Consider the following 18,031-nt stretch of genomic DNA (forward strand, 5'->3'; position numbering starts at 1 on the left):
AACAAAGCCCAGGGATCAGCAACTCTGAAACTGGACTACTCTAGTTCAGTAAGGCAGGAAAACAAGAGAATTTTTTTTTTTTTTTTTTTTTTACAGCGACAAGGAAAAAAACAGACAGTAAATGCTATAAAAACAATTCACATGCAGTGCAAGCTGGCACACTTGAGTATGTAGCAATATTAGTCCACACACAGTATGAAAAAAATGTAATTAAATTAAAAGGACTAAAAGCAAGTGCAGAAAGGGTTTATTAGAGAGAATGCGGTAAAGAGAAGGGACTGGGGGAGTGTCCTAGATCAAATCTACAGTGGGGCGGGCACTGCAAAAGCCACCAAATTTAAACTACATCCAAGAACAGGGAGGGGGAAGACAGTTTCAACAGAGCTAGATCTGAGAAATCAGTCCCCAAGTTATAACAACCACAATAAAATGAAGGAAATATACTTAAATCAGCTTATGTCCAGTTGATGTATGCAGACAAATCTCAGTAGCAGCAACTCTACTTAAAATGATTACCAGAGATGTAACCAACACAGGTTTTAAAGTTATCAGAAAACCCCCCAAGCTAATTAACACTTAAAGGAATTTCAGTGCAGTTTAACAACTAGTGCAGAGCTTCAGACACACACACAAGACAGTTTCAACAGAGCTAGATCTGAGAAATCAGTCCCCAAGTTATAACAACCACAATAAAATGAAGGAAATATACTTAAATCAGCTTATGTCCAGTTGATGTATGCAGACAAATCTCAGTAGCAGCAACTCTACTTAAAATGATTACCAGAGATGTAACCAACACAGGTTTTAAAGTTATCAGAAAACCCCCAAGCTAATTAACACTTAAAGGAATTTCAGTGCAGTTTAACAACTAGTGCAGAGCTTCAGACACACACACAAGACAGTTTCAACAGAGCTAGATCTGAGAAATCAGTCCCCAAGTTATAACAACCACAATAAAATGAAGGAAATATACTTAAATCAGCTTATGTCCAGTTGATGTATGCAGACAAATCTCAGTAGCAGCAACTCTACTTAAAATGATTACCAGAGATGTAACCAACACAGGTTTTAAAGTTATCAGAAACCGCCCAAGCTAATTAACACTTAAAGGAATTTCAGTGCAGTTTAACAACTAGTGCAGAGCTTCAGACACACACACAAGACAGTTTCAACAGAGCTAGATCTGAGAAATCAGTCCCCAAGTTATAACAACCACAATAAAATGAAGGAAATATACTTAAATCAGCTTATGTCCAGTTGATGTATGCAGACAAATCTCAGTAGCAGCAACTCTACTTAAAATGATTACCAGAGATGTAACCAACACAGGTTTTAAAGTTATCAGAAAACCCCAAGCTAATTAACACTTAAAGGAATTTCAGTGCAGTTTAACAACTAGTGCAGAGCTTCAGACACACACACAAGACAGTTTCAACAGAGCTAGATCTGAGAAATCAGTCCCCAAGTTATAACAACCACAATAAAATGAAGGAAATATACTTAAATCAGCTTATGTCCAGTTGATGTATGCAGACAAATCTCAGTAGCAGCAACTCTACTTAAAATGATTACCAGAGATGTAACCAACACAGGTTTTAAAGTTATCAGAAAACCCCCAAGCTAATTAACACTTAAAGGAATTTCAGTGCAGTTTAACAACTAGTGCAGAGCTTCAGACACACACACGACAGTTTCAACAGAGCTAGATCTGAGAAATCAGTCCCCAAGTTATAACAACCACAATAAAATGAAGGAAATATACTTAAATCAGCTTATGTCCAGTTGATGTATGCAGACAAATCTCAGTAGCAGCAACTCTACTTAAAATGATTACCAGAGATGTAACCAACACAGGTTTTAAAGTTATCAGAAAACCCCCCAAGCTAATTAACACTTAAAGGAATTTCAGTGCAGTTTAACAACTAGTGCAGAGCTTCAGACACACACACAAGACAGTTTCAACAGAGCTAGATCTGAGAAATCAGTCCCCAAGTTATAACAACCACAATAAAATGAAGGAAATATACTTAAATCAGCTTATGTCCAGTTGATGTATGCAGACAAATCTCAGTAGCAGCAACTCTACTTATAATTAAAGACAGTGTACTTAGCAGTATTTACTGCACATGTTTACCGGGACTGTCCGACTGTGCTAGACTAAATGTTTCTTTTTAGCAGAGGCATTAACGAGTTAGGCATTAATCAGTAAAATAACAGTAAATAATGCAATAAATAGAAAACATTGGACATATTCACTATGCAGCATGCAAGTAAACAATGATATTAGGGGGGATATGATTAAATGTATATTTCCATTGTAGGGAGAACAGAGATAAAACAATAGATGAGATTCAAAGGGAAGGAAAGGAGAAAATAATACAATAGTACGTACTTCAGTACAACACATCATTCATTGGAATATGAAACTAACAGTATCAACCGTCGGTATTTTGCGAATGATTCTCAGAAATTCATTCCTCCAATACAAGCCCTAATTAGCACCGCGACTATACCCATTTGAACAGCAGTTGGTTAGGAACCATGGCTCAGCAACATAGTTTCTTTTTGCTTGGCGGACGATTTAAAGTGTAGAACAGGTGGCGTTTATTAGGACATTTCTCTGTAGATAAAAGCGTGTGTTCATTTTGGTTCTTGAAGCTATTCCTTATTTGTAGTAATGATCCCGATCTTACCGAAGGTAAGATGTTAAGACTGGCTGACTGAAAGACTGTTGTATATTGTACAAGATGCACGATCGAAACAGAAACAGTAATGGAAAATGTTACAAGATACGAAGCATAGTGGTTTTCTGAATGTGATGTGATTGTCAGGGTAAAGTGACTTCCCAGACATTTGCTGTTTCTGTAAGCAGGCAGTTTTAGATTTTTTGACTTTAGCATTCTACGTGCGTGGAGCATTGTTGAGATGGAAGATCATAGTTGGAGTAGATTTGAAAAAGTCCAAGTTCAGGCATTACGAAAGTGACATCTACCTCCGACTCCCGTGTATCCTTGACTCTTCAAGCGTTAACATTTAGTTCATAGGTTCATACTAGGCTATCTGCCCGAGGGCATTTATAAGCCTAGCCCATTGTTTTGTGGCTTACGCCACCCCTTTAGTATGGGGAACTATACCCATTATTTTGCTGTTCTCTTACAAAAAGTCAAAATACTCGCACAACTGGATCCTGACCTCGGGGATGATTTGTATTTATTTTCTGCAGCAGCACTCCTTAAGAAAAAAAATCCCCATATGTTTTGTATAGTGTGTTTATTATTACAGACTGAACACTGCTTTCAGACTAGTTAAATTTGATCATTTTCTGTTGCGTGAATCTTCACCGACTGTTGCCAGTTAACAGTCAGTCAACCAGTTGTTATAGTTGGTACGATGTTTTCCATTGCATTAACTAACATGCACATAGTTCTTCAACCGCAGACATAACTGTATTCGTTAAGTGTCGCACCCCGTTCATGTCCCAAAGGTAAAAGCGTAGGCATATCTAATTGCTTGTTTTCTGTAATCGTAATCCTTACTTTTCTTGTATACTTGGTAGTTAACTCTTTTGCTGCCCTGGACGACCAAAGTCGACCTCCTGGCTGTACTGTCGGTGCATTCGAACAACGAATAAATACCTAATCAAGTCTTTTGGCTTTTCCCAGTTAGGGGTCACCACAGCGTAACTCTGGTCCGCTAATCATTGGCAGTGGATTTTTACGGTGCCGAGTTGCCAGCCTGACGCCCAACCTTCAACGAAGGCACACCTATTCACACTCGCACTTACCTGCTTGTCTTTATGACTGCCGGGGAGGACATGCAGACTCCACACAGAAGGCACTCCAGCCAAGATTCGAACAGGTGAACTTCTTGCTGTAAGGCGACAACACTAACCGCTGCACCACTGCGGCACACATAATAAATACCTAATATTTGCCTTAAAATTCTCATTATCGTTCTAATTCTTTAATCTAACAGTTCACTCTAAGATCTTAGTTTTTTTTTATATATATATATATATATATATATGTATATATATATATATTTTTTTTTTTAACAAATAAACAGATAGTCACTACAGCACTAGCATTTCTCACTGGGAAAACTTCTCCAGCAGTCCAACTACATAAAATGTCAACATAAACAGTCCTACAATACTAAAATCTACAAAAATAAGCCAACAAATTTGCAATAAAGTAAAGAACTCACATTACTGATTTAATAAAACAATTCTGAATAAGCTACAAGAGGGTCTCACCCAAAGAAATGATAGGTGCCAGAAACATGGCCTCAAGCTAAATGCCAAAAATGCATCATCCTATTTGGAGAGAGTGATGTCCACAAAAATTATCACATTAATATCGCTGTAAACACACAATCAGTCGTGAGGTGCTTGAGCACCCAGGTTGATAGAAACCTGAGTTTTGACCACCATGTTGTCTCAGTTGTATGGAAAGCTTTTTACATGGCCCACCTCATTAATAAGAGTATCGCATCCAGGGACAAGGAGGTCATAACATCCCTGTATTCTTCCTTTATAAGAGCCATTACTGAGTGCAAAGCCCCTTTTGGCATATGCCTCAGCAAAACACCCTGCCAAAAGAAAGTCTACAACCATTTCTGACAAAAAGATCAAAGGACTAAGTTCACTTAGTTATCCAAACAGACTAAAAAGCTTCTTGCTTTCCTCTCTCACTGGCCCCTATAAATTTTATCACTGGCTTGCTTTCCAGGCTAAGAAAGATCCTGCCTTAAGAGACTTCCTCCACCTCAGAAATACTGGTTGTACTTAAAATGCTCACTACGAAGACCACAGCCTTCACTGCAACATTAACAAGCCACTTTGTCGGACAGGTTCTTGACACAAAAATTTCAACTTCTGTAAAAAGCCCCTCTCATTATCAAACAGTGTAGTTGAGCCACACGGCAACTGGATGGATAAATGTACTCCTTGAGTAAGTAGCATAGCCTTCATCAAACCAGTTGGAAAATCCACATACTAAACTTTCCTAGCTGGATGGCTAAGATCTAATATTGGTTACTCAAGTCTACTTGCCAAAGAAGAGAGGTCTATTTAACTAAGAATTACATTTGCAAAATTATATTCGGTAAACATATTAAATCTCTCTTTCACACAGTCACAAAAGGAGGCCCTACTTGTAAAACAGGCAACCTCTTTAATCACCTGACACACACTCCCTAAATGAAATTGCCTGGAAGTCAAAATATCTGAAAAAAAATCATACTAGAGATGGACTCATCCATGCAATCTCCCACTGCCTAAAGGACCATCAATAAACTAGCAAACAACTGCTCAGCAAAAAGTAAATCAATAAGAAATCCATAAACTCTCTAAGATCATACTACATACTGGACTAAACATATAACTTCCCTCCAATCTAAAGCCATTTGACATTCAGACACTTTACTTTGTGCAGAAGTTATTCACAGACTGACAGTTTACTGAGCTGTCACATTCCCACTCTATGCTTACGTCCGAACCACTGAAGCATACCTGTCAATTCCAAAAGAATGAAAGTAGCTTAATAAGAAGGTTATTTGTAAGTTACATGGCAGTTTTTATTGGAAATAAGCAGAGATATTAAAAAGGCTCTGTTTCTCGTAATTATGCTAAAAAGTTTTCCAAGGTAAATACAACCTTCTGATTTAGTATGGAACCATACCTCTCAACCTTAGAGCTAGAAGTCGGGACAAAGCAAAAAATAAGAGTGGGACACAGGCCCAAAAATAGTTATGCATCACAGACACCATTGAAACAACTGTAGCTGCAAACATTATACATCACGTAATCTTTCTATCCCATCATTGTCAGTTAAGCATTATATGTCTCTTTCAATCTTGCCTTCTTTTGCAACAAAGAAAATCATGCTTTGAAATGACAAATGTATTAAAAAATAATAAATAAAACACATTGCATCCACATCCTGCAACTTCCTACTTGCAAACAATCACAGAACTTTCACTGAAAATAGGGCTGCTTATTTCCCTAGAATGACAGCTCTCCCTAATTAAGTCTAATGGTATACAATCTACCAGGATCTGGACTATCTGAAATAAATTAAATTATGGCGTGCAAATTGCAAGTGCACATTGTTTAATTAAACTATATTTCTAAGCCCACTTACTGTATTTTTTCAGTAACATCTCAATATTCATTTACAGGTTACTTTACAAGATATTGGCAATGGTAGACTTGGCATCCTCCAGATCCCTACATGACAACACTCATACTGCTAGCATTGTCCATTAAATATAAATATCCATCCACTGCAAATGGCAAGACGCTATGTCTTAAAAAAAGTCTACTTTTAGCATGCCTAGTACCCAAGTATCAGGTTTTGAAACAAAGAAACATATTTTCCACAGTCCGTAAGTCTCTGTCTTTAATAATCATCTACTGTTGCAGCCCTCCCAACACAAACACACACATGCACACTAAAACCCCCAACATTTAAAAGATGACATTGTGCCCACCTGATTTGCCAGTATTGATGATCCATCAAAGCTATGCTTATTGTTGTCCAATCTGCCACTGTTTAGAACCCACCAATGAGAAAACAGTACTGAGTGCTTTTTTGTTTGTCAGAAAAATGCAACACAACTTTATATGCTACTGTCCCACACAGTCAATCCACTACTGACCCATTAATCCTACGCTGTTGTCTCATTCTTACTCCCTGGAATTGCATTACCTTGAATGACTACTTTTATTTCCTAAGCAAAAGATACAAACTGGAAGATGAAGCGAAAATCCATACAGTTGAGAGGTATGATTTCATATTCAGTACAGCACTCTGTTTGTCAGGAAAGCTGCAATTTAATGGAAGTGTACTTTTAATGTATGATGTATTTGTAAGCTAACTTATTTGTGTTCAGTAGGTAGAGTGATCGTCAGCCTCGTTGTGCATGTGTCTCTCTGTCATGCACACATACACACACACACACACACACACACACACACACACACACACACACACACACACACTTCTACTTTCACATACACAAACATTCTGCTTTCATGCATGCACTCACTCACTCACTCCATACTTACCTATTAACACAGGTAAGTGCTGTTCCTTTCAAAGGCAATGGCGGCACATCCATACACAAGTTCCTCTTCAGCAAGAACACACACACACACACACACACACACACACACTTATTCTTTGGCGTGAAATAACGGCACGAACACACAGATCCTTCTTTGGCGCAAAAAAAATCAAAACCAGAAGGGTGCTTTGGCACATGCGCACACCAACGTCAGAGTTACAGGTCACAGGTGTAAAAAACACAAAAACAAAAAGTGTTTTGGGGCATGCGTACATCGATGTTGCAGTTAGAGGTTGGGGGCCGCATGGAAGAGTTCTGAGGGCCGCAAGCAGGTTGGACACGTCTGATGTAGATCTTACAGGGAATTAATTAATATTCAGTCCATTACAGGATACAAACTGCACACTTAAGGGCAATTTATAAGCATTGTCTGTACACCTATACCCTTATCTTTGGCATGGGGAAAGAAAGCAGAGCACTTGCACCACTTGCTGCCTTGTAGAGTTAAAATCCCCAAGTCATTAGGATAAATGACAGTGAAACAAGGTGGGCTATTGTCTCTGTACTTTTTCTTAGACTGGAATGGGCTTCATCCATTACTGCTTCATTATAAAAGCTATTACACTTCATTATTTCAAACTACAGAATTAAAAAAAATATCTTTTTTAGGTTTAGTCACCTGGCCAATGCACTTGAACATCATTTTACATCCAAAAATAGTTAAATGGCTTTCTAGCCTTGTCAAGGTCTACCTCTCTACTCAATACCCTGACCTTCAGACTTCTCACTGACAGATGCTGCCTCTCACTAGCTAACAAGTTTTTTTTTTGTACAAGACACTCTTCCTGTTTTCTCTTGTCACTAGTGAGTGATCCTTTTATAAACTGGCTCACCGCTACCCAAAGAAATTACCGTTTTGGACTCTCTCACCCTGTTCAAAATAAGTCGAAAGAGCACTTAGCTAAATAATGTAAATGTATTTGCTTCAGAGATTTTGTCAATTCTGAACTTCATTGCTTCTTTAGATCTCCTGCTATTAAATATCTGTATTCAAAGTTAAGCTGTATCTAGCTGGATTTTCTTCTGTATGTTTTGTAGTTATATATGCATGCATTATGTGTAATATGGTTACCTTAGATAGTTAATAATTTAGCAGGACATTTGTACAACTGCCTTTTCATTTATATATGTTTGTACTAAGTTTATAGTAATGCTTATTTTTATATAGTTTGCTTAACCGGTTATTAAAGTGCGCTGAATTTTTTTACATTTTGTATGCCTCTGTTCACATTGCTGCTTATTGTTTATATTCCACAGATTCTGTTTAGTTTGATGTACATTTAGTACTTTGTATTGCATTGTTTGTATGCTGTATTGCTGGCCCAGATAGTGGCTAAAAAGGGTCTTGTGCCAGCCCATCTAACTCTGTTAACAAGCAAACAAACAAGTAAATAAATGTCTCCCCTTAACACCACATTAAGCAAATGATTTTTAAATTCCTCATTCTTAATGCACATTCTACTTTCATCTACCCATGTTTTCTCTGTTTGTTACCCCTCCGTGCTCAGCATGTCAGAATATATGTCAAAACACTAATAAGATCCAATTAAAGTACATGCACCAGTAAAGCACTGTAGCAGCGGAAACATTTTTAGATTATTTTGCTGAATTTTACTGATTTATTCTAGCGATGGTTTAATTTAGTATCAGACCTGTGCAGCAGATCATGCAACTCTGAAGAGATGCTCATTTTTTTTTTTTTTTTGCATGTGTGTGTCCTCTTTGTTGACTGGGTTAGTCCCAATAGGTAGCATCTTTTCAGAGGAGACTCGGGATTGTAGTTACCCTGAACAAATTTTGTCAAGAAGTATATCAGGGAACTTCCCCTACTATTTTCGATGGGTGCTGTGGGATCTTTTATATCCACCTGAGTTTCCACTGACTCAGGCAGATGAGGCATCAGTTTAACATCTCACCCCCTCTTATGCTGCACTGCAATGTCAGCAGTTAATCTACTTGGTGTAGGAATTGAAACCACAGTCTTCTGCACCAAAGGTGAATGTGCAATAGGAAAAATTTCCTACCACATCATTGCTAGCTATAGGTTCCCCACCATGAATCAAGAAAAGCATACCGCCTTCCTGGACTTACTGGAGTCACTAGCCATACAGACCAACACCTTAGTCATGGGAGATTTCAGCTATCCTTACATCAACCAGGTGACATACAAGAGCACGAACATGCTCACCCAGAGGTTTCTTGGATTTTGTTAATACAAATGCACTTGGAACAGGTAGTATGCACCCCGACATGGGGCTCAAATGTCCTAGACATAGTACTCACCAACATGGGGGGGAGGTCACTGCATTCCCCCCTGTATGATGCCCTACTTGATAAGGTTGGACCATAAATCAGTCTCGTTCGAAGTAACTATTGAACTTGTTACTACCACAGGAACAAAAAATCTAAAAAAAATGTTTCCAAAGCAAACTACAGCCTACTAAGCAATGGTATAAAAAGTATTATATGCCCTGCAATCACAGACGTGACTCCTATGCAGATGTATACACAAATGCCTTGTGTAAACACTTACGCAACTGTGTAGACTCTGTTGTGCCTGACTGTATTAAAAGCAGGTTCTCCCAAAAAAAAAGCAAGCCCTCAAGTATAAACAGATTATATAACAAAAAGAAGAAATTGATGTTCAAGAACAAGAGGGAACTGACTCAGCAGAGGAAGAGTTCTCTTCACAGCTTGAACAAGCAGACTAGAAAGCTTGTAAAATCCTCCAAAGCTAATTATGAAGGTAAAATAGCAGTCTTAGCCAAGGATAATCATAAGGCATTCTTTAAGTATGAAATCTAAAAGGGAATGTCCAGCTGTGTGCCGAACTGGTAGTAGATGGCATCACTCATACTGTACTGGAGAAAATTGCCAACCAGCTAGCTGACAGATCTGGCGCAGATTTCACCCTCCTGTTCCTACAAGCCATACCTCAAGGCATACCTGATGCCAGTCCTCTGCCTAGTAGCTCTAGAGATCAGGTCATATCTGCGCTGTCCAAGGCCAAAATACTGCCTCAGTAGGGCCAGATAACATCCCAGGTTACTTGTTAAGCAATCTAAAACAGCAATCTAAAACAGGACCTAGCAGGCCTACTTGGTATTCTCTTTAACTGTAGCGTGAGAACTGACTTTGTTCCAGCAGAGTGGAGAACATCAACAGTACCCCTGTTGCACAAAGATGTCCATCAGCCGACCCTGGGAACTGTAGACCCATAAATCTAACCAACCTCATCTGCAAGGCCATGGAAATAATCATTATGGACCTTATAAACAAGTACATAAGCAACCTTCAAACTGTATACCCAACCCAGTTTGGCTTCATTAAGGGGTAGATCTTGCTTATTAAATTTAATAGACTTCTTCGAGAAAGTTACCAAAGTCCTGGATGAAAGTAAGACGGTGCATACTGCCTATCTTGACCTAACCAAAGCATTTGACACAATCCCCCACTATGGTATCATTGAGAAACTCTCCCAGCTGAGGATTAACCCTTACATCACTAGATGGGTAGAACTGGCTCTTCGACAGAACGCAAAGTTGTTGACTTCACCAGTGATGTACCACAAGGATCTGTGCTAGTCCCTTTACTGTTTGGAATTTATTTCTCAGAAGTCCAGGCTAAATTAGATGGCCTTTGGCTTACCAAGTTTGCTAATGATTTCAAATCGGGTGCACTTATTGAATCCCCCAATAATGTTAAAATTTTACAGGATGGGTTAACACAGACAAATGACTGGTGGCAAAGCCACGGTCTAAAACTAAATGCAAAAACATGTATTATTATCTGCTTTGGCAAAGTGGAATTCCCTGCTAATTACAGTAATGGCAGCACCCCCTTAAGTTAAAACCCAGTGGTGTGAGATCTGAGAACACATGTAGATGGCAATCTGAACTTCGACCATAAAGTTTCCACAGTGGTAAGGAAAGCCTTTCACATCTCATAAAAGTAAGAGCATCGCATCCAGGTCTAAGGATGTTATAATTCCACTGTACTCTACCCTCATCAGACCATTAATAGAGTGCAGTGCTCCCTTCTGCTTGTACCTCATCAGACACGTAGTAGCTGGAGAGACCACAGAGGTTTTTCACCAAGAAAATACAAGACCTCCAAACCATGACTTACATGGGTAGACTGAAAGCCCTGTCACTTTACTCTGTATCATGTAGGCTGCTGAGAGGCGACTAGTGCTTGGCCTACAGGGCATTCTCTGACCCTGCCCTGATGGATAGGCTGCACATCTGCAAGTCATATGGCACGAGAGTTACTCACTCTAGGGATCGTAACCTAGCCTCTGACATTAGCAGAACATGCTAGAGCAGTGTTTCCAAAACTGGGGTCTATACGATAAACTCAAGGGGTCCACAAGTTCACTTTCACCCACCTGGCTTTCGGGCATCATCCATGACCCGACCCTGAAAATGAAGAAAGAAAAGTTGTGCCGCTAATCCACAATTTATTTAAAAAAAAAAAAAACAAGAAAGAAAATTCCCTGTTTGCAGCTGAGCAATGGCTGAACAGCTGCTTGCCCTTAGTTTTTAGAGGAGAAGAAGGAACAACTTCTGTGTTTGCGGCTTACACATGATCAGCTGCTCACCTGCCCTGTGTTTTCTGCCAGCAGTTAGAACTTGGAGGGAAATTTAAACAACTGTTCTGTTCCCTCCAAGTAAGACAGGTCCCATATTTATATTGGTCATTGTATGGGTATGGGTCTGCTCTCTCCCTTTTGCCAGCAAGTAGAAATTAATGCAGAGCTGATGATCGATCTGCACGATCTTGTTGACAGAACTTATGAAGTTTTTTTTTTTTTTTTTAATTTAATCAAGGCTTTAATAAGAAGCGGTGCCTGAGTGCAGCTGTCAGTTGACCAGATATTCGCAGCGTGCGCCAGACTTTTTTCTTATTTGGTCTGTTTTCCATAAAATGGTGTTTCTCTGGCAAATCATTGAGGACTGAAGAAAATAATAGTATACTTTTAAGCTTTAGATTTCATATGTTTCAGAAAATTCGTATTAATTCAAAACTTGTTCTGTCAACTTTCTAAGTTTATAAGAGCAATATTTAAAATGTATCCTTAGCTCTGGTCCTTTGTTCCCCACATTATGACAGGGTTTGTCCATATTTTTTGCGCTGAAGAGGTTGAGAGGTAACATGTCTGTGTGTGTGTGTAAGAGGTAGGTAGTTTTGTGTGTGTGTGTTTAAGAGGGAGGCAGGTGTGTGTGTGTGTGTGTGTGTGTGTGTGTGTGTGTGTGTGTGTGTGTGTGTGTGTGTGTGTGTGTGTATGTATGTATGTATGTATGTAAGAGAGAAAGAGGTGTGTGTAAGAGGCAAGCAGCATACCCTTCAGCTGTCCAGGTTTTTGCAGAATGTCCATATTTTTGCCTCATATTTTCAGTCTGTTTGTAATAAAATTGTGTCTTTCTGGAAAATCCCTGGCAAATCATTGATGACTGAAGTCAGAAAATAATGGCAGACATTTGAGCATCAAACTTCATAGCCTTCAGAAAATGTGTACTAATGCAAAACTTGTTCTATTAACTTTCTAAGTTTACAAGATCAAATATTAAAATGTGTCCTACGTTTTGGCTCTCTGTTCCCCCATTATGGCAGGTGCATTTTTCAAGAAATTTAGTTTCAAGTGCATTTTCAATGACTTGTGAGCTTCAAGGGGAGAGAAGTTTACTGCTGCTCATGCTAAGTCTGTTTACAATGTGCAACAGATTTGTTTCGCTAGTTAGCAAATAGTATCACTATTGTGGTGCAGCCTTTTAAAGCTGTGTTAGTAGCACAACAGGTAGCATGCTTTCATTTTAATGTAGAAGGCTGTGGGTTCTACTATCACAGCACATTGATGGATTCTTGATACTGTTTTGCATTTTTAGGGGGTGGGCACTGAAGTCCTGAATACGTCCTCTTTTGGATGAGATGCTTAGTAACTATGAACCTGTTTTCAGTTTGCCATCCATGTAATATTACCAGCTTACCATTTTTTTTAAGTAGGCAATTTATTCTTCAAGGGCAGCAGGCACTGAATTTGTAGATGAAACACTGAAATAAAATTGTTTGCTAGCAGCAACCTTTTCATTAGTTGTTGTTTTTTGTCTTTCGGCTTTTCCCGGTTAGGGGTTGCCACAGCGGAACTCCGGTCCGCTAATGATTGGCAGTAGATTTCTACGTACCGAGTTGCCGGCTCTGATGCACAACCTTCAACGAAGGTACGCCCATTCACGCATGTCTCCACACAGAAGATGCTGTAGCTGAGAATCGAACAGGACAACGTCTTACTGTGAGGCAACAACGCTACCGCAGCACCTCCACCGCAACCTTTTCATTAGTTACAGATCTCTTTAAGGTAGAATTATTCAGATAACTTACTACTGCAGAGATTGTGCATATTGACTGATACTGGAGGATTGTAATGACAGAAGTTTGAGTGGCCCTTTATGGTTGAAATGTTCTCAATTGGGCGGTTTTGTCATTATTGGGTCATATGTTTTTTTCACTGCTTACTGGAAAAATGTGCAGAATTGTACATTTAAAACATGTACTACCAAGTGGTGCTGTGGGCAGCTGCGGTTAGCATTGTCACCTCACAGCAAGAAGTTCTCTGGTTCGATCCTCGGCTGGGGTATCTACTGTGTGGAGTCTGCATGTCCTCTCTATGGTCACGTGGGTTTCCTCTAGGTGCTCCGGTTTCCTCCCACATCCCAAACAGATGCTGTAGGTGGATTGGACACTCTAAATTGGCCTTAGGCGTGTGTGTATGTGTGTGTGTGTGCCTACTGTGGAAGGTTAGGTGCCAGGCTGGCAACTCAACACCGTAAAACTCCACTGCCAATCATGAGCAGACAGGTGACCTGCTGTGACGACCCCTAACTGGGAAAAGCCGAATGAAGAAGACTACCAAGTGGTGCTGTATTATACAAGGGATATAATTTAATTATTGTGTATTAAAATTTAATTATACAATCAGGAAGGTGAATCAAAGAACTTTTGCATGCTCCTAAAAATGTTCGCAAGGGACCTATGCTTTGAAAACAGCCCAAAGGTAAACTTAATCTGCTACTGGCCAGATGCATTTTCTTTGAATGTGGATTTCAATGCTGTTTCAGTGAATGTGAGTTTCAAAGGTAGAGAAGTTGTAATGTTAAGTCTGTTTTTATTGAGACTATATTGCTTTGTTTAGATTTAGCAAATGTCTGTTTAGCTTTAGCAAATGTCTATCAGTGTTTGCTCTATAAAATTTGAAATACAAGTTTTAAATTAACTCCAAACATCTGTAATCATTGTAGAAGTAAAGCAGAAAACAGTATACACACTGAGAATTTTGAACAGTGTTTATGGCAACTGGGGGAATTAACCAAGTAATGGGACACTGAAATGGCTGTGTGGTGGTGGGCGGGCTGATTGGGGGGTTTGGGGGTTGATCCAAATTTAACGTATGTGTACCGCCGCTGATAGGGGTCCGTCAAAATTTTTTCCTTTATAAAAGGGGTCCTCCAGCTTGCAAAGTTTCGGAACCACTGTGCTAGAGAGACAGATATATCTCCCAGAGATTGCCACTACTCTGGAATAAACTTCCATTTCATGTGAATCAAAGCTCCTCACTGACCCTATTCAAGCTCAACATTGACGAATGGATAGGAGACCGCAGATTCACCCTGAGGGTGGCACCCATGTCCCTCATATACAGGAGTAGTCAGTGTTTATCATAGACGCACTCTGTGAATTACGTCCATCTAACCAAAGGCAATTGAGGCAGCTCGGGATTAACATGGCTAGGCTTGTAAGGGCTTTAGGGCCACTGGCCTAGTAACCTCCTATGAACCTATCTGTTGTTGAAACATCTGATTTGTTAAGTTCCCTATATATTTGTCCTTAAACCAAAGAATACCTTGTAATGTTGTAAAGTAAGCAAACTGGTTTTATTTACTGTAGAACAAAGCTCTTAACTTATATTGGAGTATATCAACAACAGTATGAAGCTAAACAGCCCATATTTTGGTGAGCTTGTACTGCAGTTTGCATTATAAAACATTCAGATATTTGACATTGATAACCAATTCTATACTATTTCTTTAGTACAACCTAAAACAGTGCCACAGATGTCCCCTGATTCTCTTTTCATTCCATTATTGGCCATGTATATATTGTTCAGAATTATATTGTGATAGTCACAGAAGGAAAAGTCAGGCAGGATGTGCTTATTTGGTAAGTCATAATTGAGACTCTCTGTTTATGGGGAATTATTCAAGCTGTCTAATTTCTTTGCTGTTTTTATAAATATGCTGGGGTTTCAGGTGGCTATGAATAAAATGCACAAAGGCTTGCGTTCACCTTTTGATGTAAACATGTTAGGAAGTATTACATAATATACCCTTTCATTGCTGATTATATCTTTGCTTGGTGGAGTATGTCACACAAAATTAGTACTGTGCATAACATGCTAAAGTATATATGGCAGTAATATTAAGTGATAGAAGTTGATGCAATATTTTTTTGAAAAATAGGTGGTTGTCGGAATAGGAGAATATTTATTTTTACATTAGAACCTTCACTGATTTTACCTGCATTTGTTCATTAGCTCAGCATCTTATTGTTGGCAACAAATGTTACGAACAGAGCTGAGCTCCACAAGCCATAAAACTGTTCGTTACTGAATGCCGTAGTTTACTTAATTCATTCGTTACCTCTTACTAAAGTCTAGAACTGTAACGGAAACTGAACACCTATGTGGGTTAGTCATTATATACAGCAACAGTTATGTTAGTAATGTTGCACTGCACTGGCTCCAGTCAAGGGTTTTCACTAAGGTCACTTACCCATTCAAACGTGATGAAAAATTGTTGCAACTCCCCCCCCCCCCCCTGGCCACCTCCTATAGTTTCAATTTGTGTTTTACATAAACTAAATAACTGTATTTAAATGTTATAGTCAACCAGTATCTCAGTAAGGGTCTTTATTAGTGTTGTTCTCTTTCAGCTTTTCCCGGTTAGGGGTCGCCACAGTGGAACTCCGGTCCGCTAATGATTGGCAGTAGATTTTTACGTGCTGAGTTGCCAGCTCTGACGCACAACCTTCAATGAAGGTACGCCCATTCATGCATGTCTCCACACAGAAGACGCTTTAGCTGAGAATCGAACAGGACAACATCTTCCTGTGAGGCGACAACGCTACCGCACCACCACCACCACCACCACCAAAAATTCTCATTTTTATGATGTAAGTGTACTTCCTTTTAACAGTAAAGAAAAGCAGGGAAGGCCTGCAAATTCTAATTGGCTCTCATTGCTGCTTGCACTTCAGAATAACAAGGAGAATTTGTTTTATAGAAGCACTTTATCTACATAGTCTAAAATCAACCTATTGAGCTTAGAGATATAATCAACTTGAGCATCTAATAATGTATTTATGCGTGTATGTCTGTATGATGTATGTGTGCATATATATATATATATATATATATATATATATATATATATATATATAAAACAGATTGTTTAACTGGTGAGGCTCATTTTTAGTGGAGGCCCACTGAGAAAAGATATAACTAATGGAATCCAAAGTAATAGCTGTATGAGATGTGACATTCAGGATAGTTTAAACAATGCAGACTACAGCATCCTAAAATAATTAACAGTGCAGACATGTAAATATACCATAGTGACATCATTTGTCATTAAATTTGTAAAGGCATGGTACTTGGTAGACTGATTTGTGTAAAGTAATATAGATAAAAAAAAGAACTGCATAAAATAAACTGAAAGAAAAAGCAAATCTAATACAAGAAAACAGCACAGTTAAGCTAAGAATGCTGTGGAACTGCTTAGGGCGGTAAGTTTTTCTGCCACAGTAACTGGTGGTGGGGAGATTAATGGAATTTCGAATCAGGAAGCTGAGTTGGAGCTTCATGAAGGAGGAGGTATTAACAAGAAATTGGTTATCACAGATCAACCTCCACTGCATTTTGTGCCTATAATTACACCATCTGTGGTTAGTTCACATTATCATACAATCATCGGTTGGTTCTGTTAGAACTCCCTCCAAAGCTCTCACAAATCATACTCTCTTCAGAGATTTCTCCCTCCCCTTAAGGCCCCAGTAGGAAACACCTTCACATTTTCAAAGAACTTCTATTCCCAACAAAATTCATGTATTTTGACTCTAGTGCTGATTCAAAATAGAGTGCCAAGTTTACAAATAAATCTCTTTTTGGTGGAACCTCAGCATAACAAGCTGTATATCTAATGGGAAAAGTACTGTTCCTTTGGAAAAACTGAAAAATGCATCATAAACTTAGGAAGCTAAACAAAGAGTTTTGAAACAAAAATCAAATCTTTGAAAACTATGAGCAAACTGAAAGTAATCACATCTGCCAAAGAAAACCACAAGTCTTTGGTCAGCCATGTCAAGAAACATAGAAACAGTACAAAGCACTGCTTAGAGTTGACACACAATGATACTACCTTCTCTGCTCTGAAGGCATAGCCAACATATTAGCATGCAAGACAACCCCCTCTCCCCATGTCTCCACCTTGCTTCTACGCACATGACCCCCATCAGCCTTTCTTCTAAAGATTTCCCTGGAGCAAGTCCTAAAACTCTTCCAAAGTGAAAAAAACTAGCTCCATAGGTCTTGATAATGTGCTGATGTGCTTCCTTGTCAGTTTGAAGCACTGTTTTGTGCCTGTGGCATGGACAACAGCTGTGGTCATTCTCTTTCACAAGGGAGGTCACCACTGATCCTGGTAACTGTAGACCCATAAGCCTCAAAGGTTGTACCTGCAAAACAGTGAAATGTGTTATTATAGATCACATAAAAACGGATTGACGAAGAACATGCAAATTTGTGTACATTATACACCTCAGTGTAACTAAGGCCTTTAACACCATTCCTCAC

At 39.0% G+C, this 18,031-nt stretch overlaps 1 protein-coding gene across 1 annotated transcript in view; it reads left to right on the forward strand.

The window, feature by feature from the left end:
* Positions 1-2,571: 2,571 nt before the first annotated feature.
* Positions 2,572-18,031, forward strand: part of MRPL48 (mitochondrial ribosomal protein L48) — a 469,376-nt gene continuing 453,916 nt past the window's right edge. Inside the window, exon 1 of the mRNA XM_044072213.1 lies at positions 2,572-2,698. Within this exon, the coding sequence (XP_043928148.1) occupies positions 2,678-2,698 (21 nt within the window). The 5' untranslated portion in view covers positions 2,572-2,677. The remainder of the gene's footprint in view (positions 2,699-18,031) is intronic.

The sequence above is a fragment of the Protopterus annectens genome, chromosome 5.part0, assembly GCF_019279795.1.
Source record: "Protopterus annectens isolate FY-2018-M chromosome 5.part0, PAN1.0, whole genome shotgun sequence".
Taxonomy (NCBI): domain Eukaryota; kingdom Metazoa; phylum Chordata; order Ceratodontiformes; family Protopteridae; genus Protopterus; species Protopterus annectens.